This window comes from Heptranchias perlo, chromosome 31 (assembly GCF_035084215.1).
Source record: "Heptranchias perlo isolate sHepPer1 chromosome 31, sHepPer1.hap1, whole genome shotgun sequence".
Classification (NCBI taxonomy): domain Eukaryota; kingdom Metazoa; phylum Chordata; class Chondrichthyes; order Hexanchiformes; family Hexanchidae; genus Heptranchias; species Heptranchias perlo.
This window is the reverse complement of record NC_090355.1, coordinates 6,949,257-6,973,656: the sequence shown is the minus strand read 5'-3', so window position 1 is coordinate 6,973,656 and position 24,400 is coordinate 6,949,257. Positions and strand designations below refer to the sequence as shown.

The 24,400-nt window shown below is 45.2% G+C and overlaps 1 protein-coding gene across 1 annotated transcript in view; it reads right to left on the bottom strand.

Annotated features, from left to right (window-relative positions):
- The window catches only part of LOC137300489 (uncharacterized), an 85,814-nt gene extending 65,472 nt beyond the window's left edge, over positions 1 to 20,342 (bottom strand). Inside the window, exon 1 of the mRNA XM_067969565.1 lies at positions 19,717 to 20,342. Coding sequence (XP_067825666.1) covers positions 19,717 to 19,931 — 215 coding nt within the window. The 5' untranslated portion in view covers positions 19,932 to 20,342. The remainder of the gene's footprint in view (positions 1 to 19,716) is intronic.
- Between the last annotated feature and the right edge of the window lie 4,058 nt (positions 20,343 to 24,400).

Below are 24,400 nucleotides of genomic sequence, written 5' to 3'. Positions count from 1 at the left end.
GTAGTCCTAATTCAGGTTGGCTCAGTGATAGCACACTAGCCTCTAAGTCAGAATATTGTGGGTTCAGGACCCACAATTTGAGCATATAATCTAGATTGACACTTCAGTGTGGAAGGAATGCTACCTTGTCAGAGATGCCATCTTTTGATGGAGACATTAAACCAAACTTAACGTAAGTGGCACTTTTTAAAGGGGAGCAAGGAACTTTCCCTGCGTCCAAGCCAACAATCATCCTTTGACCAACAGCACCAAAACAGATAAACTACTCATTCACCTCGTTGCAGTTTGTGAGCTCTTGCTGTGTAAAAATTGGCTGCCACAATTTCCACAAACTGTGACTACACTTCAAAAGTACTTCATTGGCTGTGAAGCCCTTTAGGACATCCTGAGAGTATGAAATCCACTATATATAAGCAAGCTCTTTCTTTATTCAAATCACCCATTAATTTGAATTGAAATTTTGCAAAGAAAAAGCCTCCTGTCCTGTTTAATTAAAATTGCTTTATTCATATTGGATAATGCAAATGTTTCGAATAAAAAACCACAAACAGGAGTAGAGTGCATTCATGCACAAAATAACGCTAAACACACAATACATAGGTAACTGACTGCCCCGGTATCCAACTCAAAAGGGATTTTCTAAACAAATAACATTTATTTTTTGAAAATTAGGTATGACTTCTATCTCATAAGCTTTGAATTAAAAATCTGAGAAACTCTGCTATTAAATTGTCCGATATTTCCGCTGGAAAATTACTGATGAGAGAACACTCTCGATTAAGTAAAATGTTGTATCAAAAAGATTATTCAATTGACAAGAACAGACAGTGCTAAGGAGCACTGACTCGAAATATGAACATGGTGACAGACAAGGAGACTCTCTACCATGGTCATAACCAGATTATAATTTATCAGGTCTGGACTGGACACTTGCACAAGACGTTTACTTGTTCAACGAGTGCATTTCAGTATTTTAAACTTGAATTTGCACGGCACCTCAAGGTTGCTGCCTGAAGTGCCTCCAAGCACTTTACACATAATGAATTGCTTTTGAAGTGCAGTCACCGTTGTTATGTAGACAAATGAGGCAGCCATTTTGTGCAGAGCAACATCCAATAAGCAGCAATAAGATGAGTGACTGTTTAACTCTGTTTCTGGATGCTATTGGCTGAAGGAGGAAGAGAGGCCAGCACACTCGGAGAACTCTGCTCCTTTTTGAATTGTGTTTGCAGAATTGTCAGATTCTTCTTTGTTATTTCATCCCCCTGATTTTTAACCATTTTCCCCTCAATTGATCCTATCTCCACATGGATCTTTTTTTGTTTTTCACTCCCTGTCATTGTTTCTCTGGAACAGCCATGGCAAAAATGAAACATTTTTGTTTGATTATGTGTCATGATATTGGCTTCTTTCATTCTGTCACGGTACAGATGGGGTTAAAAGTGTAGCACACTCACCGAAAATGCCCAGCTTGTTTTTAAATAATAGCTGCAGAATATAACCGTTTTGTCTGGTCAGGTACTTGAGGGAGGACCAGGCTACTCAATTCAAATACAAGCACCTCGTGAGATTTCTTTGTATAAATGTTTGATTGCCAGCTCTTTTTGAGTTTTAAGAAACAAATACTAAAATTTTCTTTGTCCTGGTCATTTTTGATGAAAAATATTTCTCAGCCTGTCTTGTAAAAATTGAGCAGTCCAGAGCGTGAAAGAAAGGCCAGAGAAAAAACTCTGTGGATGGTGAGCATCAAACTATTTAAAAGGTTAATATTCAGGGGATTTGTACTGTAAATCTACAGTGTGTCATTACTTCTGTTGACTTATCCATTTATTGTTTAATAAATCTGGCTTGTCAGTTTATAGCCTACGCCACTGTTCAGTGAAGTGTTTATTTTATCGCCTTCTGAAGTCAAGGAAAATAATGAGGGCACATGATAGAACCAGCAAAACAAAATACAGTAAGGAGGGATTTAATTTCGATCCCTAGGCTACAAATTACTATGATGTGGAGATGCCGGTGATGGACTGGGGTTGACAATTGTAAACATTCACCTGAGGAAGGAGGAAGCCTCCGAAAGCTTGTGATTTTCAAATAAAATTGTTGGACTATAACTTGGTGTTGTAAAATTGTTTACAATTACAAATTACTAGGCATCGGTCAGTTAAAGGCACGTGCCAGGTTACAATGAGTGAGGGCTCACTTACAGGAGTGGGCGGATACAGTGAACCCAAGAAATATATCTCTTTCCCCATAATAACAGCAGAGACAATTTTCTCTCAATGCCACTCGAATCATCTGCTGGGTGATGTACAAGAACTGCTCCAGCTTGAATCTCTATTTGATTTTTCTCCGTGTCCGCCCAGTGCCTCCCCTTACTGTCACATCGCTGATTAAGGACTAAACTTGCAGACTGCTTCCCCACTCCAAAGACGCCCTGTTAGACTGACGTATCTAAATATGAACTCAGTACTTGGAGTTGAAAACGCGGATTCCCCTTCCAAATGCTGTACCTTTTCTTTGAAAGCTTTTACCATCAGCCTTGGAGAACTCAGAATTACTGCATGGAGGCACGGCTGGGGTCAGTGAAGTTGCAGAGAGATGAGTGTCACTTGTACTTCTGGAACCATGATTTCAATAGCGCCGCCACAGCTGGAAGCAGTTAAAGGTACATGGAGAAATTCAGCTGCATTCTCGGGCAGGCAACAAAACAGGACGATGGGGTTCTGACAGACAGACAGAAAGATAAGCCCCGCCAAGCATGGAGATCTTGAAGCTCAGTCCTTCTAGATAAAGTTTCAGGCAGTCTCCTTACATGGGGTCTTTATTGCACCAATTATTTACTGTTGTTTTATTGGCTTTATAAGCAGAGCTCTAAAATCACCTAGCAACTTTACAAGGGCAATAGAACCCTCTTGAAGCCTGAGAGTTGAGTGGAATTGGAGATGAGACAAAAGAATAATAAACATTATAAGGACCATAAACCTCACAAAGCCTCTATCCCATTGAATTCTCAATGCACTGAGACCAAGTTTATTTTGCTTCACACTGCAATTATGTTTCTATTAGAAGACTTTAAACTTTGAAAAGTTTATAGATGCGGAAGAGAATCAAGCTTTGTCTGATTCTGTTAAACATGCAGACTGTGTAAAGAAAAGAACTTGCATTTATATAGCACGATGTCCCAAAGCGCTTTATAGCCAACGATTACTTTTGAAGCGCAGTTGCTATTGTTATGTGGGTAAAATACATTAGCAACGGGGTGACTGTCACTGTAACACTGTTGACTGAACATTTCATGTCCAAACATGCTCTATCCTTGGGAGTCACTGCAATAAAGAAATACTTCACCATGCCAACAATATCATCAATTGCATCACGAAAGGTCCTCCAACGTCAACCGGAAACTTGCGCCTTGTAAACCCCTTACTGTCAAATGCAGTATGTAAACTATTGGAACTATCCAGATAAGATAAAATTGGTACAAGATGCTCTCACACAGCTCGTCTCTGAAAGGCTGAGCATCATTACAGTTAATATGTTGCTGGAGTACTGTTTACTGTGGTTGGGAGAAATATTACTAATTGTTCTGGTAAAAGCTGGTTACTTCCACAACCCACACCACACACACCCTCCACCCTCCTCCATCTTTAGCTACAGAATGTTCTAGGCAATTCAAAGCTTGATTTCTGATAACACAGTAAAACAATAAAGGACATTGTGGGTGGGTGCATTGGGATGCTATTCATGTTTGCGCATTTGATTCTGTGCTAGAAGGTAGTCTAGACTACTTGGAGCCGAATGGAATCCTATTATAGACAGGCCAACTGTGAGAGTATTTGGGAGTTGATACTGGAATCATTGTGGATCTGAACTGACCTTCATAAAGTCACCAAAGAAATATCTGCAGTGTTGGCTGGGTTCTGCCTGTGTGAACCATTAAAATCAAGCCCACACATCTTGAACAATAGAAAGTTCAAAAGTTACACGTTAATAAGCAACAATGTTGTAATGTGCAGGGGAAAGATGTTATTAAATGGAGTACTAGGTAACTAATCAGGAATTAAAAAAAATATTTACCACATAAAGATCCAATTTCTGCAAAACCACCTGTTTGGAGAATTTGTGCATGCAGGTGTTAGTCGTGGCTTGTAATGAGATTACAACTAACTTGGGTGGTTTTATTAAGCTTTAGGTCCTTGGCAAATTCTGGCAGCAAGTATTCCAACTTGCTGTTGCAGGTGTCAGCCGTGGTTCAGTGGTAGCACTCTTACCTTCAAGTCATTAGGTTGTATGTTCAAGTCCCACTCCAGAGAGTTGAACACATAATCTAAGCTGACACCCCAGTGTAGTACTAAGGGAGTGCTGGCACTGTCAGAAGGTGCCGTCTTTCAGACGTTAAACCGAGGCCCTGTCTGCCCTCTCAGGTGGACATAAAAGATCCCATTATTTCGAAGAAGAGTGGGGGAGCTCTCCCTGGTGTCCTGGCCAATACTTATCCCTCAACCAACATCACTAAAACAGTTTATCTGGTCATTGGGCCAAATCTTCCTGGAAAAATAACAGTGTGTTAACGGTGCATGCTGTTATTAATACACAAATCTGCCAGCAAGTTCAGGGGATGAAGAGATACAGCGTGAGTTGCGAATGTCCAGAACTTGCTGGTCGCACACGAACAGTATTTCATCCTTAGCCTCCCTGTTATTTTTAAGAACTGGCTGGATTTGCACATAAATTGCCCATCAAACTTGCCGCAGAAAATTATGGCTCATAATGAACAGTGTAAGTACCCTTTTAACAATGTGAGAATTGTTACTGCACTGCCAATCAATCTCTCCGGCCCTAAAAGAGAACAATTTAAACTGTTGAGTCTCATTCCTGCATGTAGTAAATTGTTGTTAAGAGATTTTCAAAATTTCAAATTTTTAAAATTTTCTTTTCCTTACTTATCCTTTCTGTCTCTTTTTTCTCTCTCTTAATATGCTCTTTCCCTCTCTTTGTTTCTCTTTCTGTACCTGATTTAACTCTAATTCACCCTCTTTCTCCGTTGTTCCTCTGTTTCTTTCTCAACAGGGCTATGGACCAAGTGGGGTTAAGCTGGATAGCTCATTTTCGGCCGGCACGGATACAGTGGGCCGAATGGCCTCCTTCTGTGCCGTAACTTTCAATGAATCCTTAAATCTCATTGGTTAAGGAGATAAACTGTTGGTCCGGCCATTCACTGAGGTCCCAGATGCCGCGCTGTTATCAGCTAGAAATTCCAGCAGGTTACAGCGCAAATTATATTTGAGCTGAAGGGTGCAGAAAAAAGTCAAACGAACAGCGCATGCCGTGAGATGCCCCACTCCAGCAAGATTTGGCCCATTATCACATTGCTGTTGGTGAGACCTTGCACTGCGCAAATCAGCTGCCAAGTTTCCTACATTACAACAGTAACTACACTTCAAATTGGCTTCCGTGTTTCCAGTGACTATACTTCAAAGCGCTTTGGGACGCCCCGAGGTCGTGAAAGGCGGTATACAAATGCAAGTTCTTTCTTTTTATGCATTGGCAATTTATAGCTGTTCATGGTTAAAGGCTTCTGTTATTTGAGCTGCTCACCTCAACAGATTTCCAACGGCAGCATGAAGTTGACCGCAGTGCACCACTGTGGCAGTGTGTTTCTAACACTAACTGGGACTAACACCAGTACAGGGATTCATGATCAGACAATCAAGGGGAAAGTGCCAAATCAAGGCAAGATTGTACCCCTCAGGGAAAGTGGAGGGAAGCTCAGAGGCCAGGCATCTGAGTTCATCCTGCGTGTCCCCTGATGGCCAGTAACAGGGCCTTCAAAAACAAATGAAAAACAGTCATTCCGCAAGCTACAGTGCCAGGCAATGGCTCCATTTACAGAGTTATGAAGCAGCCTCTGTACTCTGCAAGCCCAGAGCAGTTACTTTTGCACACACATAGGTCGACGGTCCCTATTCCCTCTCATCCCCTCCCCTGTTCTAGCTCTCAAGCTCGTAAACATAAACCATTAACAAAATCCCAAAGGAAAAAACAAGCCTACGATAATATTTTCAAAAACCTCTCCCTTAAGAAAACAAGTGCCCCTGTAGTTTCACAGCCCCAGAAACACACCTGAAGTGTCCTTTCACCGGCAGGCTTCCATTTTCACCCTTACAATTCTCAATGGCATCCTTACACCGGAGGATTGGTACTTGCCATCTACAGCTCTATCTTTCCTCTTGAACTCAACCATTTTTCTGTGATGCCAAACTTCAGACTGACATAACTTACAAAACACAATGTGACTGACAGACATGGGCTCCGTCCTGCATTCTGTGTTATATATTTTCATATATTTTTTAGCTGGGCCAATGCATTAAGATCTTGACATGAAAACAGTGGGCCTGCTGTTGACTGAGCTAGCTTAATAATCAATACTTACTGGACAGGTTTATATAAGATGGCTCAAAGCAAGTTAACTTAGGCGTCATCTATGAAATTGGATGCAAGTGGTAAATCCCCAATCCATTTCTCTGATACAAATTTTGAGGAGGGAAGATTCATCTGATGTCCTTCATCTAATATGGGTTATATACAGGGACTGTGACTTTGCTCTCCATGCATAGTGTGTTTTTTTTAGAGACTTTGCACTGATGTTCCCTATAGTTTCAAAGGTCTTCTCTGGCAACTTATAACATAACCCTATCAACCTTTGGGTGAAAAAGTTCCACCCAAATTTTGTACTTATACCAAGCTTCCCTTAACTCTATAAGTCCAGTGTCATGTATTTCAAATTGTCAATTGAATTTGTCATTTGCTTGGATCAAGCTGGTCAGGTCCTTTCATTGTCAGGAAAATTTCAATTATATTACTTGGAATTCCCCTTGTTTCTAAATAAAGCAAAGCCAATTCCTTCAACCTTAACAAGCCAAAGCTAAAGATGCCCGAGTTCAGATGAGCACTTTTCTTTTGTTAAATGTTTAAACGGAACTGTTCTCATGAAGGCCGGAGCCCACACAGTACATCAACGCCAAACAACCTCTCCCACCTTCCAAGAACTCCCTCCTTCAGAGGTGCCAACATAACCTGCCAGGGGAGAAGGTCAGAGAGAGGAGCATTCAAAGCATTAATCAATTCGAATTTACCATGGGCAGCATTGCTCTGCCACCACAACAGCACAAGTCATAACAAACAGGAGACAAAGATATTTTTCTTTCTATATAGAACTGAAAAGCAGGTGATATATTGAAGAAATCAGGAGCATAAAGGTAACCCTCCCAAATTATGAAATGTATGCTGAATGTTTAAAGGAGCAGCAGTATTTTCGCCAAGCAAGGATTACAAAGATGACTTGTTTTCTTTCATAGCAAAGGGTTTTTGTGGCCTTTGTTATTGTGAACTAATGTAATTAGCTCGTCTAAATGCTGAGTGTAAATGCCAAGTCCTGCAGACTCTGAAATTGGTTCCAGCCATTCAGTTCCAGGAATTGTTTATGTGAAGTTCACCATTGTGTAATGACAGACACAAAAGTGGTTACATGTCATTACACAATGCTGACATTCACACAGCCATGTTTGTGTCTGTCACTGCACAATGGTGAAAGTCAGACTCAAACACGGTTTTGTTGTGTTGTCTCTCGAAACTGGCCAACTGGCATATGTGTGAAAGTGATACACAAAAGTTATAAAGTAGTTTTGTTTTGCTAATATTTTTTAAATCCATCTTCATTCCTTCTTCAAAGTAAAGGAATAAAAGCGAGGTCAGTCTGCAAATCCTTCAGTTCCTGTTTGATTCTGAATCTTGTTCAAGTTAAAGAGCTCCACAGGCATGTGGCTTACATAGTGCACGAGACATTCTCCAACTAAGACATACAGCTGGAGAGGATTGAACTGTTAACATTCACTGTATGAAGAGGTTACTCTTCATAGATAGAATCATAGAAGTTTACAACATGGAAACAGGCCCTTCGGCCCAACATGTCCATGTCACCCAGTTTATACCACTAAGCTAGTCCCAATTGCCTGCACTTGGCCCATATCCCTCTATACCCATCTTACCCATGTAAATAGAATCATTCTGTGGGAGAATCTCTTACTGTGGGAGAATGACTAGTGAGAGCTCTAAAAAACTGACATTACCAATCATAGTTGTCTTGTACTCTAGTATTAGTTTAATATGCTGTATTTTATAATTCTACCTGATTTAGTAAATAAATTTTTATTAGTTATTTTAACCTGTTGAATCTCTGATCTCTACTATTTTTCAGCTATCCAAATTGTCTATGGGAGTTTAGCATGAGGCTAAACTTAATCCAGTAGCAATTGGGATCATTATTAATCCCCACGCCCATTTACTCTATATGAAGTTGTTAACTTGAGAAATAGACTGGCCCCAGCAGAATGAATGAGGGCACGAAGAGGTGTTCAAAGAAGCAATGGAGAAATCCATGAATTGGGTTGCAGCTTGATGTCGAACTGACCCTTTCGTACTCTTACCGCTTTACGTATTGTTCAAATTAATAGTAATGTAAAAATTAGCTGGAAAGAGGGAGGGAGGGAAGGAAGGAAGAAAGGAAAACTGAAAAAACTTGTGCCTTTAACGACCTCAGGGCATCCCAAATCACTTTTTGAAGTAGTCACTGGAAACGTGGAAGCCAATTTGCGCACAGCAAGCTCTCAGTAACAGCAATGTGATAATTTGTTTTAGTGATGTTGGTTGAGTAATAAATACTGGCCATTACACCGGGAAGAAATCCCTCGCTCCTCTTCAAATAGTGTCATGGGATCTTTAATGTCCACCTGAGGGGGCAGACAGGGCCTCCGTTTAATGCCTCGTCAAAAAGACGGAACCTCTGACAGTGCAGCACTCCCTCAGTACTGCACTGAAATGTCAGCCTAGATTATGTGCTCAGGCCTCTGGAGTGAAACTTGAACCCATAACCTTCTGACTCAGAGGCAAGAGCACTACCACTGAGCCAAGGCTGACATCTTAGGAATAATATTGGGAGAGAGTCAAGGGAGCTTTGCTCTGCATGCTATGGTGCTAGATCTGACCTTGGTGTGCTTGATGCTGACACTGTGGGCCCGATATTAGCAGGGCGGCGGGTTCTCAGCGGGGGGTCAACTGGGCACGTGGGTAACGCGCCCGGTGCAATCAGTGTGCTCCACACGGAATCGCAGGCTAATTGAAGCCACCTACCTGTGCTTCCGGATTTCCCGCTGGTAAGCTGCGCGGCGGGCGGACTGCGCACGCACAGCAAGGTCTGTCAGCTGGAGGAGCCCTATTTAAAGGGGCAGTCCACCAATGCTCCTCCTGCAGCAAACAACCAATGCTGAACCATGGAACAGGCCAGAGGGAATGCTGCCCCAAGATTTTTGGACTCCTCACTCCAGGTGCTGCTCGATGGGGTGAGGAGGAGGAGGGAAATCCTTTTCCCGTCTGATGGGAGGAAATGCCCTCCCTCCACCACGAAGAAGGCCTGGCTGGAGGTGGCCATGGAGGTCACCAACAGCGGCAATGTGCCACGAACCTGGGTCCAGTGCAGGAAGAGTCTTCCACATCACCTCCACCGCCACACAACTCCTTCTGCACTGCCACCACAACGCTCTCGCATCACTCCTCACATCCACTCAACTATCATCCTCACCTTGCCTGCACTTACTCACCGCCCCAGTCCCCATTCGAACACTACCACGCAACCCAATCCTCATACAATATCATGGCTATGTTGCACACGCACCCTCCCATGCAGCTCCCTCACGCTCAACCCCAGCCACACCAATCACGCCTCTGTGTTTTGCCTTGATAGGAGAAGAGATGCCAGAACGCCCAGGAGAGGGCACGGACCGGAGGGGGCCCGCTACACCAGGTGGCACTAACAGACGCGGAGCAGCAGGCATTGGAGATAAGCCGCAGGCTGGAGTGTCTGTCCCTGGTGGATGCCGAGGCTGGGATTGCACAAGCGGCCGGTGACAGAAAGCTAACACTCAGCACTCATGATAGCGAATGAGCTTAGCATCACTTGGCATCTGCCGCACCTCAACATCTGTCCACATGCCTAATATTGCTTTCTGTTCTCTTGCAGGGCCATCTGCGAGCGCCATGACCGTGGAGGGCGATTCCTCAGAGGACCTGCAGGTCTCTGAGAGTACATCATCACATCTGAGCCATGCATCCAGCAGCGCAGATACACATACCTCGGTGGGTCCCCGTCCTCACTTAGTTGGGCTTGCACATGGTGAGTCACCACGCACGTGTGAGCACGAGCAGACCCTGGTGGCAGGGGCAGCTGTGGAGAATCTGTGTCGGTGGGAGCACTCTTCTCCAGGCTCTGCTCAGCTGGACCCAGATGCTGAACCCTGGGGGCCAGCCATGAAAAGGAGAGTCATCGAGGGGCAGCAGCACATTGCCGAGGTACTGGAACAGGTGCCACGTGCACTCTCCACAATCACGCAGAGGATGGAGGAGTCCAACTCCTGTATGAGGGGAATGGTGGCACAGGTACAGGAGGGTATCTCCAAGATACTGTCACAGGGACGTGAAGGCATCGCTGAGATAGTGTCACGGATAGCTGCGGGAATGTCTGCGATGGAGGGAAGGCTAGCCTCCCTCGAGCATCAAGCACGGCTCAACAATGAGTCCATTCAGGCCCTGACAACAGCCGTTCGGATTCCGGGTGACCAACATTCTGCCACCTTAAACAGGCTGACAGATAGTTTACAACTGGCCTTCCAAGGCCTCACACAAGTCCTCCAAACTGTCATCCAGCAGGGTGGAAGGAGTGATGTGGGCCTGGGCCACGAGAGGGATAATGGTGAAAGGGGACATGGAAGTGGGGACGCCACTCAAAGCGCTCCCACGTCTCACCCGTTGCCCCCCTTTCAACCAGTACCCGCAATGCTGCCCCCTCTCCAGGTGGTCGAGTCTGCCCCTGCACAGGTGCAGGTGCAGCAGTCTTTGGAGGGGCCCTCACGGGCACCCAAACCCAGAGGGCGTCGGCCCAAAGCATCTAATCGGTCAGGGCATGGACAAGAGCAACCTGCCACTACCTCTACTGGAGCCACAGGGGTAGCACCACGTAGGGGTTCCCGGAAATGCAAGGCAAAGGTTTTGTGAGCACAAAGGGAATGCACAAGGGTGTCTGACAATTTGTCATGTTTTTTATTTATATTTGTTTTCTTTTACATGCACAATAAATATTGTTATTATCACCACTACTGCCACGTCTTGCCCATTCTTGACTGGCTTGTGGAATAGGTCCCTTTCATGGGGTTCACCATGAACACGCACACTTGATGCCACCCATTGTGTCACTGCAGATTGGGTGTGGGTGTATTTGCAGGGCTCTTTTGTGCAGACGACTGAGAGATGTTGGCGATGTCCCCAGTGGCACCCTGGAAGGATGTGGAGGGGAAGATGTTGAGGGTAGTGGTGACTTTGACAGCGACAGGTAAGAAGATGGTGCTCGGGCCAGCCGGGAGCAGCTCGGCATGAAGGAGGCTGCAGATGTCCACGACTACATGTCAAGTAACTGTGAGCCTCCATGTGCACTGCTGCTCAGAGAGGTCCAGGAAGCTGAGCCTCGGTCTGTGGACCCTGTGGCGAGGGTAGTGCCCTCTGCGACGCATTTCTCTCTGCCGTTGCCCTCCCTCCTGCTGTGCAGGTGGATGTGACACAGCACTGTGTTGCAGAGCTCCACGTGTCAGAGGTGGGTGGCGTGGCTGGCGAGGCTGGTGATGCTGTTCGCCCTCCGAGGAGATCATGACTGCAGCTACGGCGGCCCCCATCCGGAAGATGTACATTTGAGGGGGTCCGCAAGGTAGGTACATGTGTCTGGACACCGGGGTAAGTGTGCAAGTTTGTGAATTTTACTGTTAGGAGGAGGGTAGTGGAGGCCAAACTTTGTCCAAAGGGGCAGCGTGGCCTCCTGCAATGAGTGAGGGTCTCCCCCCGCCCCACCTGTCAAATGGACTTCTGCAGCTGCCACAGGCTGATGGGCTGCAACACGTCCATTTGAACTGGGAGTGTTTCCCCCAGTGCAGGAAACAGTCTCAGTTCATTTCAAAATCCCAGCCCTCCTAAAATATCAGGTCAATCAGGTCTGTGAACGACCTGAAATACCTGTTTAAGTACTTTAAGTGGCACCCCGCTGGCTTTAATTGCCGGCAGGAGTCCCACATGCGGGGGCTGCGCGCGCATGTCAGCGCGTCACTGGGGAACCCGGAAGTGGGCGGGTTGGAGCCGGGCTCCAAACCTGCCCCGGGAATCCCCGATTTTCGCAGCCCCTCCCGCCACGAACGCACCCGATCGGGGGTGCGAAAATCGAGCCCTGTGTGCCTGAAAAGTGAAATATTCCTTTCTCAGCACCGTCATCCCTTACCTTGACATTCATAAGAAATACCAATACAAAAGGGATTCTCTAAAAGATTGACATAACATTTTTATTTTCACTCGTCTCCCCAAATTGTAACATGGGATTTTTTTTCAAAATTGCACCAGAATAAAAGGAGTTAACAAAATCAAGTGTACAGAGGCCTGCATCTAAAAAACACTAAATAAACAAGAACATTTAAACATACACCAGGTAACATTACAATAAACGTTCCTCCTTTGTTAGGAATGATGGAATGGCAAGGGAATAAATTTTGACCGAAAGAGTTGCATGAGGCAGGTGATCATAAAATCTTTCAAAGGATCTTCCTTCGAAAGAGGCCTAAATGGAGGACACGCAGCAACTGATTTGAACACCAAATAAACAGCCATGTGCAGTCAAGTAGGAAAGCATGGAGACCACAAAAATGTGCTGGCACCACTCCTCAATCGAGTGTTAGCAAAACCCTTTCAGTCAAACTTGATTAAAGTTTTGCCAACGGCTGATTTCTAACAAAGGTACAGTTGTAAGGTAATAAAAGTGAACTTTAAAATATACTATTATAGTGAAATCCAGTTAATAGAATCACCGGCTAAGCAAAATGAAAAACCCAATTCATTCCAATGGACTGCCACGTTATTGTTTCTGCATCAAGCAATCACAAGGATCTGTTCAAAGTATCAGTCAAGCTGACCAGGTGAACTCAATGTACCGAAATATAATTCGCAACAAATGTTAAATTAGGTTCTAATGAACTCTCAGTCAGATTCCTCTCCCACTGCAGCTAAAAATCCTGAATCCCATGACCAATGCGGTTTATCTACCTAGGGTAGGTCAACGGTCCATTTTAACAGTGTGCGAATGGGGCAGTCAATAAAATAGCAGCCACCAGAAGGAAAGCTGTAAGTACAGGTGAGAATGAGACATGGGAGCCAGGGACATCAATAGAGACACAGGATTTATCGTAACCACATTAAAATACCTGGGCTCAGAGCAACCTAACATCAGAGGCTGGCGACTGGAAACATAGGGCCTCCGAGGAGTATCACACCAGCCAGACAGCTTCCTTCAGTGGTAACCAAGTCTCGAGCACTAAGTTAGTGGTTGCAGTGCAGACTGAGGTACAGGGGAGCTGATGGTTACATGAGGAATGGAACCCTTAGAAAAAGAACCTTCTGAAAGTGGCAGAAAGAGGCTCAAACCCCACCATTTTGATTTCAGTGTAGCGTCCATAGACAGATGTGAATTTAGACAGCAGCAGACTTTAGTTTGATTCTTTACTCAGTACAAGGGGATAGTTTTATTTAAGGGAAGCAGCTGGTTATGTGAATCAAAACATCCTGAATCAAAACGATTCCCCTATGTGACTTCACTAAACTGGCTGCCACCTTTTTGTGGCCCTGTCACTCATACTAGAAAACAGATGCCATATATTCAGTGTCAGCTGTGGCTCAGTTGGTAGCACTGTCACCTCAGTTGGTAGCACTGTCATCTCATCTGGTAGCACTGTCATCTCATCTGGTAGCACTGTCATCTCATCTGGTAGCACTGTCATCTCATCTGGTAGCACTGTTACCTCAGTTGGTAGCACTGTCATCTCATCTGGTAGCACTGTCATCTCATCTGGTAGCACTGTCACCTCATCTGGTAGCACTGTCACCTCATCTGGTAGCACTGTCATCTCAGTTGGTAGCACTGTCACCTCAGTTGGTAGCACTGTCATCTCATCTGGTAGCACTGTCATCTCATCTGGTAGCACTGTCATCTCATCTGGTAGCACTGTCACCTCAGTTGGTAGCACTGTCACCTCAACTGGTAGCACTGTCATCTCAACTGGTAGCACTGTCATCTCAGTTGGTAGCACTGTCATCTCATCTGGTAGCACTGTCATCTCATCTGGTAGCACTGTCACCTCATCTGGTAGCACTGTCATCTCATCTGGTAGCACTGTCATCTCATCTGGTAGCACTGTCATCTCAGTTGGTAGCACTGTCATTTCAGTTGGTAGCACTGTCATCTCAGTTGGTAGCACAGTCACCTCAGTTGGTAGCACTGTCATCTCAGTTGGTAGCACTGTCATCTCAGTTGGTAGCACAGTCACCTCAGTTGGTAGCACTGTCACCTCAGTTGGTAGCACTGTCATCTCAGTTGGTAGCACTGTCATCTCAGTTGGTAGCACTGTCATCTCAGTTGGTAGCACTGTCATCTCAGTTGGTAGCACTGTCATCTCAGTTGGTAGCACTGTCATCTCAGTTGGTAGCACTGTCATCTCAGTTGGTAGCACTGTCATCTCTGAGTCAGGAGGTTGCAAGATGAAGCCCCACTTCAAGACTTGACCACATAATCTAGGCTAGCACTCCAGTCCAGTACCGAAGGAGTGCAACATAGTCAGAAGTGTCATACTTCAAATGAGACATGGAAGCAGATGGCCAGATCAGGTGGATATTTAAGATCCCATGACGCAATTCAAAGAAAAGTGTCCATTCCCTAAAATAGATTAACTAGTCATTCACCTCACTTACTGTTGATGCAATCTTGCATTGGGCAAAATGGCTGCTGCATTTGACCTCATACAAAAGTGATTCATTGCATATGAAGTACTTGGATACATTTCTGAGAGACAGGATAAGGTGTGTTGTGTAAGTGTCTCTTTTTATGATTGACAAAAGTCATGATATTTATTAATGCTACAGCCCAGAGCCATAGACCATAATTATCAATACTACCTACCTGATCGATGTAGATGTGCAGTTTTCAAGGACAGCACTATTTGCAAAAGCATTAAAGGCTACTTCAATAAGAATTATCTGGTGACATAGAATATTGACAAAACAATTCTCTACAGCACAGACAAATTACCTCTTAGGTTTGCACCTGAAACTCCTCATGCTCCTAAACTCCTATGTCAAACGATTCCAATTTAACCTCCTGCACTTCACAGGAGGGCAAAAAAGCATTGAAAGGGATGGCAAAAAAGCAGCAAAGAAGGTAGTAACTCTTCAAGGAATGCAATATGGAGAGAGACTGAAAGAACCGAACCTTTTTGCATATGAAAAAGAGAAAGATGACTGCACAGAGGAGCAGACACGGTCTTTTAAAATCACAAAGGGCATGCAGAGAAGTTATTTAAGGACAATGAAGGAAGCTAACAAAACCGTGAAGTAAATGTAGCCCAAGGAGTGTATCACCTCTCAAGAGTTGTTAACTTACAGAACAGAAATTTATTCCAGTTTGGACAGGCTTCACCCCTGAAGATTGCACAGATCCTGAACATGGGCCTGTGTGATGGGCAAACTAGATGGGCCGAACGATCTTGTCTCGATTGTTGTGGGGAATTATATCATTTTTCCAACGCCAATGGAACTTAGCAAGGTTTTAAATGGTTTTCTGTTTGAAGCTAATAATAACTCTTCATATTTTCAAAAACTACAGAACACAATGCATCCCACACAGTTTGTTATAACACACGTTTCCTTACAACAAATACTATATTATGCTATATCATGACATATTGTCTTCTTCTAAATAGTATAACAGCTTAAGCAACAGAAGCCATTGCCTGCTCACCACCGTGACTACAGAGTTTTACAGAGTGATATTTATGCATGTTGAAATGAGCAAGGAATGCTCCCACTATCCATCTTTGACATGGCACCAGATGTGACATACTGCATGCAGGAGCGCGGTGAGCAACACAGTGCAAATACAGTAGCAGAACACAATCACTTGCAAACAATGCGATGATGTTTTTCTGCCGTTGTCATGAAGTAATTTACACCAAGTCTTTGTCAACATTAGGAAAGAATTCCCCAAGGCCTGGGGTGATAATGATGTGGAGATGCCGGTGATGGACTGGGGTGGACAAATGTAAGGACTTGCACAACACCAGGTTATAGTCCTTCAAATATACATCCGGAAACGGACATGTATAAATACATCAACATCAGCACCGATTGTTATTTACTAAAAGTCTTGCGCATAGCATGCATTTACTGTAAGTGTCATAAATGAATCTAATGAAATATACAGTATCAGTAACCGGTAACGACTGTAATGCAAGGAGGCACCCTAGGGTGCCATGAACTGTAGATATAATGTATGGTGCGTAACTATTGATTGTACCGGGACCATTGATTTCTACTGTATGTACAGTTGCAAATTGTATGACCTGCACTGTATTGTTTGAAGCGTGACTTGAATTGCATTGTATGTACCTTTACAAATTTTATGAAGTTTATTTTGAAATATAAAAAAGTGTCACACCTATAACACTTTCTCCATCAGACTTTGTTGATAACACCGCTACTGTTATAACGCAATGTATCCTCTGATTCACTGCAAGCAATGCCATGGCAAATCTACACATATTTAATATCCTCAATATCACAAACCAGTTGTCCCTTGCAAGCTATCTGAGCCTCCACTTTGGACATGTTTAGACTAGGTGATTTGGTGCATTTTGACATCCTCCAACAAATTCCACTAATTTCTATACTATCTCTCCAATTGCTACCTGAACACTACAAATTTGCATTAAAAAGACCCAGAGGGGCTCTGGGGTCCAGGAGCACTCAGGAGAGGTGTGTGGGAGCATCGGGGGGGGGGGGGGGGGGGGGCAAGGTCCAGCAGCCTTGAGTGGGGCTTGGGCCCAAGAGAATGGGACCCAAACTGTCGTACATCTCTTTCAGACTGACAATCAGGCATCCTCCCTCCACCCACTGCTTACCAATCTGTCAAACTCCTCCCATTCCCCATCTGCGGCCCCTCTTGAAATTGAATTCTCAAAGCTCTATCTCAGGCACGTTTTATATTTAAAATCTTAGCAGCTGCCCCTCTCCTATTATTCGATGCATTATTTTTCCTCACAGTTAGACAACACCTGCTGATAAATGAAACCTCATGTTACTCCAAGTTTAGTGTTACTGGCAAAAGTTTGTGAAGTTTCATATCTTTTTGTAGCCAAAGAGGTGGAAGTCAGAAGCTCCAATGAAGCGAGATCTGCTGTGTTGATTCTGTGCTATTGTCTACTTTTTTTGGAACCAGAGAACACAGATTTAAGGTGATTGGCAAAAGAACCAAAGGCGACATGAGAAAAAACTTTTTTACACAGCGAGTGGTTGTGATCTGGAATGCACTGCCAGACGGGGTGGTGGAGGCAGATTCAATCGTGGCTTTCAAAAGGGAATTGGATAAGTATTTGAAGGGGAAAGGGCGGGGGAGTGGGACTAGGTGGATTGCTCTTACAGAGAGCCAGCATGGACTCGAAGGGCTGAATGGCCTCCTTCCATGCTGTAACCATTCTATGATTCTATTTGATGATAATAAAGCCGCTTAATAGTTTAAAGCCTTAGTCACAGAATATTTATTCTTTTCGTCACCTTGGCAATGCTACATTACTGGATATTAAGCGAATAAAAGCGCATTCCTATTGGTGGGGAGCAGAAGCTCGCTTACAGTGGTGGTCTCTCGCTCCGAGCACAAAACAAGTATCGGGGGGGGGGGATTCTGTAAAGATGTAACAGCAGGATCTGTCAGCATTGAGCCAGAGGTTGCCCAGATGTGGCAGCGCTGGGGAGGATATGGGGGTCTGGCGGCAGTGGGATTTTAAATGTAACACCTGAAAGCAATAGTTGAGTCCCTGGGGGTAATGTATTAATGTCTAAGAGTATGGATGAGGTGGAAGTCCTGTACTGTACAAGTGACAGAGGGTCCAGTGTGTGGCAGCACTGGAGGTGGGGTCCCAGGGTCTGGGAGCATTGGCAACGGGTGGTCCTGGAATCAGAGGCACTGGAGAAGGTGGGGTCCCAGGGACCGGGAGCATTGGCAACGGGTGGTCCTGGAATCAGAGGCACTGGAGGTGGGGTCCCAGGGTCTGGGAGCATTGGCAACGGGTGGTCCTGGAATCAGAGGCACTGGAGAAGGTGGGGTCCCAGGGACCGGGAGCATTGGCAACGGGTGGTCCTGGAATCAGAGGCACTGGAGAAGGTGGGGTCCCAGGGTCTGGGAGCATTGGCAACGGGTGGTCCTGGAATCAGAGGCACTGGAGAAGGTGGGGTCCCAGGGTCTGGGAGCATTGGCAACGGGTGGTCCTGGAATCAGAGGCACTGGAGAAGGTGGGGTCCCAGGGTCTGGGAGCATTGGCAACAGGTGGTCCTGGAATCAGAGGCACTGGAGAAGGAGGGGTCCCAGGGTTTAGGAGCATCCTGATACACACAGGGGTCTGGTAGTATTATGACGGCCCAGAGATGGGCAGGCCCAGTACAACACCCCCCCCCCCCCCACCCTCCTGAAGTGGCCCAGCCATCAATCAGCTCAGGTCCCAGGCTGAAGTTGGATTTTGTGAAAAATCCACTGTTACTGCTTGTCAGCAATCAAATTGTCAACTGCAATATTTAAAATGCTCTTTGTGCTTAAAACTGGTTTCAGTCCAAAAACTAGGGCTGATGGCCTGGGACCTCTTGGGGGGGGGGGGCGGGGGGATGGTATGCTGACCACTCGATGGCTGGAAACAGGTCAGGAGTTAGTTAGGAGGCTGGGGCTGGGAACTTGACAAGCAACATGGCAGGCAAGAAGGGCCAGGAACACAATGGGCCCAGGAGTGGGTCACAACAGATTAGATAGGTCGTTGGAAGGGGAATAAAGGGACGTGGGAACAGGGTGGGCGCATGGGATTAGGACTACTGCTCGTGTGGAGGATAAACACCAACAGGGACTGTTCACACTGAACATCCTGCTTCCATGTTATAATTTCGATGTACTGTATTAGAATTCTATCTAATGGATAATCCTTATCCTCTTGTCTCTCACACACACATACACAAACACATATGCATATACACAAACATATGTATATACAGAAACATACACACAAACACATGCATATATAAACACATACACACAAACAGATGCATAAACACACATAAACACATGCATATACACAGACATAAACACAGACATAAACACATGCATATATAAACACATACACACGCAGATGCATAAACACACATAAACACATGCACATACAGACATAAACACATGCATACACACAAACACACACACAAACACATGCATATATACACACAAACACATGCATATACACACGCAAACACAGTACACAAACATACACGTGGTCTGCCGGCCGCTCTCACATTTGCAGTAAGTTTTCTCTCCATTATATTACAATATACTGCAGGTGGTTAAGGAGCTGGTTAGGTACATGGATAACATTCTGGAGAGTCGGAGTGGTGCAAATAAAACAGCATCAGTGCCCATCGCCAGTAAACCTGTCAGACACCCGCTATCACAGATGGGGAGGGCTCTCTCTCTCTCTCTCTCACACACACACACACACTCACCGCGTCTCTCCCGAAGCCAGGGACCTGCAAAGAGCTAAGAGCAGCTGCTGGCTGCTGGGATCCTCCAGGAAGGACCGGACCAGCTTCTCCTTATCCCGGTGCAGCCCCAGCACCAGCGTGTCCACCGTTTGCTGGATCTGTTTCTGGTCCGCAGACAGCAACTGCGAGAAGTGACCGTGTCCGACCGCCCCTTCAGCGCTGCCGCACTGCAACATCTTGGGGCAAGAGCTGGGGCGCGTTGTCTCCCTTCCGATGTGTAAAAATCGCCTCCCCTGAGAACAGGTGAGCCCCGAATCCGAGCAAAGTGTAACAGACCTCAATGTCACGCTCGTCAATTTCCATGCAATTCAGATGGCAGATGTGGCGGTGTAATTAACCACACTGATGTTACACGGTGCAACAAGCAAATTTGGTCCCGCACTTTATCCGGATTGTTGCATTCTGTCCCTCTAACTTGTGCCTCTTTTTTTTTTCTCTCGCCGGGCTGCTAAGCCTTCCTTAAGCAGTTGCCCATATTTCACACGCTGACAGGTCGCTGTCGGTCCACCCCTTGTCCTCCCAGGATGAAAAATGTCCCCGAGTCTCCAATCAGGCTCAGAGAGCCGCCCCACTCCCCACAGGGAGAAATGGCCATGGAGAGAGGGCGATGGTTAGTTACTCCTTTCATGTTTTTACGGTTGACCCTCGCAGCAGCCGGACTCTGCCCGCCCCTCCCGCCTTAAGTAAGCTGTGAATGGGAAGCTGCAGATTTCCTTCAGGTCTCATTCACATTCTGTACTATATATATAAAAAAAATCCCCCAGCACAGTTTTAACCAAAAGTGCTGCAAGTTACTGTTACAACTATATATTTTCACCTTGATAATTATCCCCCGTTTATTCTATGCTAATAAACTAATGCAGGAAGTAAGGAAGATAGACAGACTCGCGCCTTTCACGACCTCAGGACGTCCCAAAGCACTTTACAGCCAAGTAAGTACTTTTGAAGTGCAGTCACTTTTGTACAGCACGAAATGTGGCAGCCAATTTGCGCACAGCAAGGTCCCACAAACAGCGATGACCAGATAATCTGTTTTGGTGATGTTGGTCGAGGGATAAATATTGGTCAGGGCACCAGGGAGAACTCCCTTGCTCTTCTTTGAACAATGCCATGCAGATAGCAAGTGGCATCGGAAGTGTGACAGAGAGGATGGACACGCATTTGTAAAGTTTTATAATATTCTGGATACATTCTCGAGTTCATGGAGGGGGGGGCTCCTTTCCGCCCCTGCGACAGCTCCGAACCAAAGTGACCATTTGGCTCTAACCAAAGTTATAAATGACATCCTCTGTGATTGTCACCCTCCTCATCTTCTTTGATTTTTCTGCAGCCTTTGATATAGTCAGCCACACCCTCCTCCTCCAAAGCTTATTCTTCATCACCCAGCTCAGCGGGACTGCCCTTACTTGGTTCCACTATCCAGTCATAGCTAGGACATCTCCAGCATTGGCTTTTCTTCACGCCCCTGTACTATTACCTCCGGATCCCCCATGGATCTATCCATGGCCCCCACTACTTCCTCATCTACATGCTACTCCTTGGTGACATGACCTACAAACACGAGGGTCAGGTTCCACATGTACGCTGATGACATCCAGCTCTACCTCTCCATCACCTGTCCGACCCCTCCACTGTGTTGTCAGGTTGCTTATCAGACATCCAGGCTTGGAAAAGCCACAGTTTTCTCAGGCTAAACATTAGGGAAACTGAAGCCATCATTTTCAGTTCCCGCCACAAACTCCGTACCCTTGCCACTAGTTCCAACTCACTCCTTGTCCACTGTCTTGGGCTGAGCCAGGCCATTGCAAACCTCAGTATCCTATTCTACCCTGAGCTGAGTTTCCGAACCCATATTCTCTCCCTCGCAAAGACCGTCTGCTTCCACTTCTGTACCATTGCCTGCCTTGGCCCCACCTCAGCTCATCTGCTGCTGAAACCTTCATCCATGCCTTTGTCACCTCCAGACTTAACTATTGCAACACTCTCCAAAATCCTCAACCTTGTGTTTACAATAATGGCCTTGTTAATTTGCTTTCAAATGCCTGAGCAAACTGATCGCAGCGTGCACAACACATGCTGCAGTCATGCACAATCGGATTTTGCAAAGGGAGCCTGAAAGAGGCATTAGGCCCCCTATTTACACATGCAAAGGGCCTAATGCCTGTTTCAGGCATGCACCCTGGACGCCTACGGAGGAGCCTTTACCAATATGGCGGGTAGTACACTTCTAGCGCGGAATGAACGCACCCATGCCGCCCACCATATTGGACCCTTAGGCATCCATTTTACGCTTGTAAAATGGGTCCAGTGCGTTCCAATATCTAGGCCCAAGACTCTGAATTTTAAACAGAAGTCGGTTGATGTCCACTTGGTTCTGCGTCATAACATCGAGGTGGTTCGTTATTAAAGTTTTCAATTCATTCTCGTCAGCATAAAATTGGAACTCAAGCCACGATTCTGACCTGTTTCTCTTTTGACAAAGGGTAGTTACTCAACCAGATTATGGCACAACAAACTCTACAAACCACACCTCTCAAACAAGTCTAAAATTATCCTCACTACATGCAGGGTATGCATCAGCTTGACTTGGTAGTATTCTCACCTTTGGGTGGGAAGGTTGTGGTTTCAAGCCTCACATTGGGTCTTGAGCACACAATCCACGATGACACTCTCGTGCAGTACTGAGGGAGTGCTGCATTGTTGGAAGTGTCGACCTTCAGATGACACATTAAACTGCGCTCATGCCTACAGGTAGTCATTAAAGATCATGGAATCATGCAGCACAGAAGGAGGCCATTTGGCCCATTGTGCCTGTGCCGGCTCTTTGAATCAGATATCCAATTAGTCCTATTCACCTGCTCTTTCCCCATAGCCCTGCAATTTTCCCCCCTTCAAGTATTTATCCAATTCCCTTTTGAAAGTTACTATTGAATCTGCTTCCACCACCCTTTCAGGCAGTGCATTCCAGATCATAACAACTCGCTGCGTAAAAGAAATTCTCCTCCTCTCCCCCCAGTTCTTTTCCCAATTATGTTGAATCTGAGTCCTCTAGTTATCGACCCTGCTGCAAGTGGGAACAGTTTCCCCCTATCTACTCTATCTAAATCCCTCAAGATCCCATTACTTTTTTTTTGCAGAAAACCCAGGGCTTCTAGTGACTACAAACATGAAGCAGACTAACCGTTCATTCTGGTGACTATTTGTGCAAATTGTACAGAACTGCACTCCAAGGAGTAATACATTATCTAAAAGGTTGTGAGAGCAAAATTAGACTGAAGATAAAGCCCTATATAAATGCAAACATTATTATTTATCATAAGGCACAGCACGTAGAGACTGCGTGGAGAGACTAGAGAAGCTGGGATTGTTCTCCTTACAGCAGAGAAGGTTAAGGGAAGATTTAATAGAGGCGTTCAAAATTATGAAGTTTTTGATAGAGTAAATAGGGAGAAACTGTTTCCATTGGCAGGAGGGTCTGTAACCAGAGGACTCCGGTTTAAGGTAATTGGCAACCGAGCCAGAGGTGAGATGAGGAGAAATGTTTTACCCAGCTGATGATAGTGATCTGGAAAGCACTGTCTGAAAGGGCAGTGGACACAGATTCAGTAGTAACTTGGTTACTATTGAATCTGACATGCAATTGGCAAATGGATTTCAATATAGATAAGTGCAAGGTGGTGCATTTTGGTAGGAAGAATAAGGAGGCCACGTACTACTTGGATAATAAGAGTCTAAATGGGATAGAGGAGCAAAGGAATTTAGGAGTACAGATACATAAATCACTAAAAGTAGCGATGTAAGTTAATAAGGTCATAAAAAGGCAAATCAAGCACTAGAGTTCATTTCTAGAGGGATAAAATTGAAAAGCAGAGAAGTTATGTTAAACTTGTATAGAACCCTGGTTAGATCACACTTGGAGCATTGTGCACAGTTCTGGTCTCCATATTATAAAAAGGATATTGAAGCATCGGAGAGGGTGCAAAAAAGATTCACAAGGATGATACCAGAACTGAGAGGATATCCTTGTCAGAAAAGGCTGAACAGGCTGGGGCTCTTCTCTCTAGAAAAGAGAAGGCTGATGGGTGACCTGATAGAGGTCTTAACGATAATGATAGGGTTTGATAGAGTAGACGTAGAGAAAATGTGGGGGAGTCCAAAATTATAGATCATAAATATAAAATAGTCGCCAATAATTCCAATAGGGAATTCAGGAGAAACGTCTTTACCCAAAGAGTGGTTAGAATATGGAACTCGCTACGACAAGGAATAGTTGAGGTGACTTAGCATAGATGCATTTAAGGGGAAGCTAGATAAGCACATGAGGGAGAAAGGAATAGAAGGATATCCTGATAGGGTTAGATGAAGTAGGGAGGGAGGAGGCTCGTGTGAAGCATAAATGCCAGCATAGACAATTGGGGCCGAATGGCCTGTTTCTGTGCCACAGATTCGATGTAACTCGATGTAACTTTCAAAAGGGAATTAGATAAATATTTGATGGGGAGAAAATTGCAGGGCTATGGGGAAAGAGCAGGGGAGTGGGACTAATTGGACAGCCCTTTCAAAGAGTGACACAGGCACGATGGGCCGAACGGCCTCCTTCTGTGCTGTGTGATTCTGTATACTTCTTAAACTTAAATATCGCAAG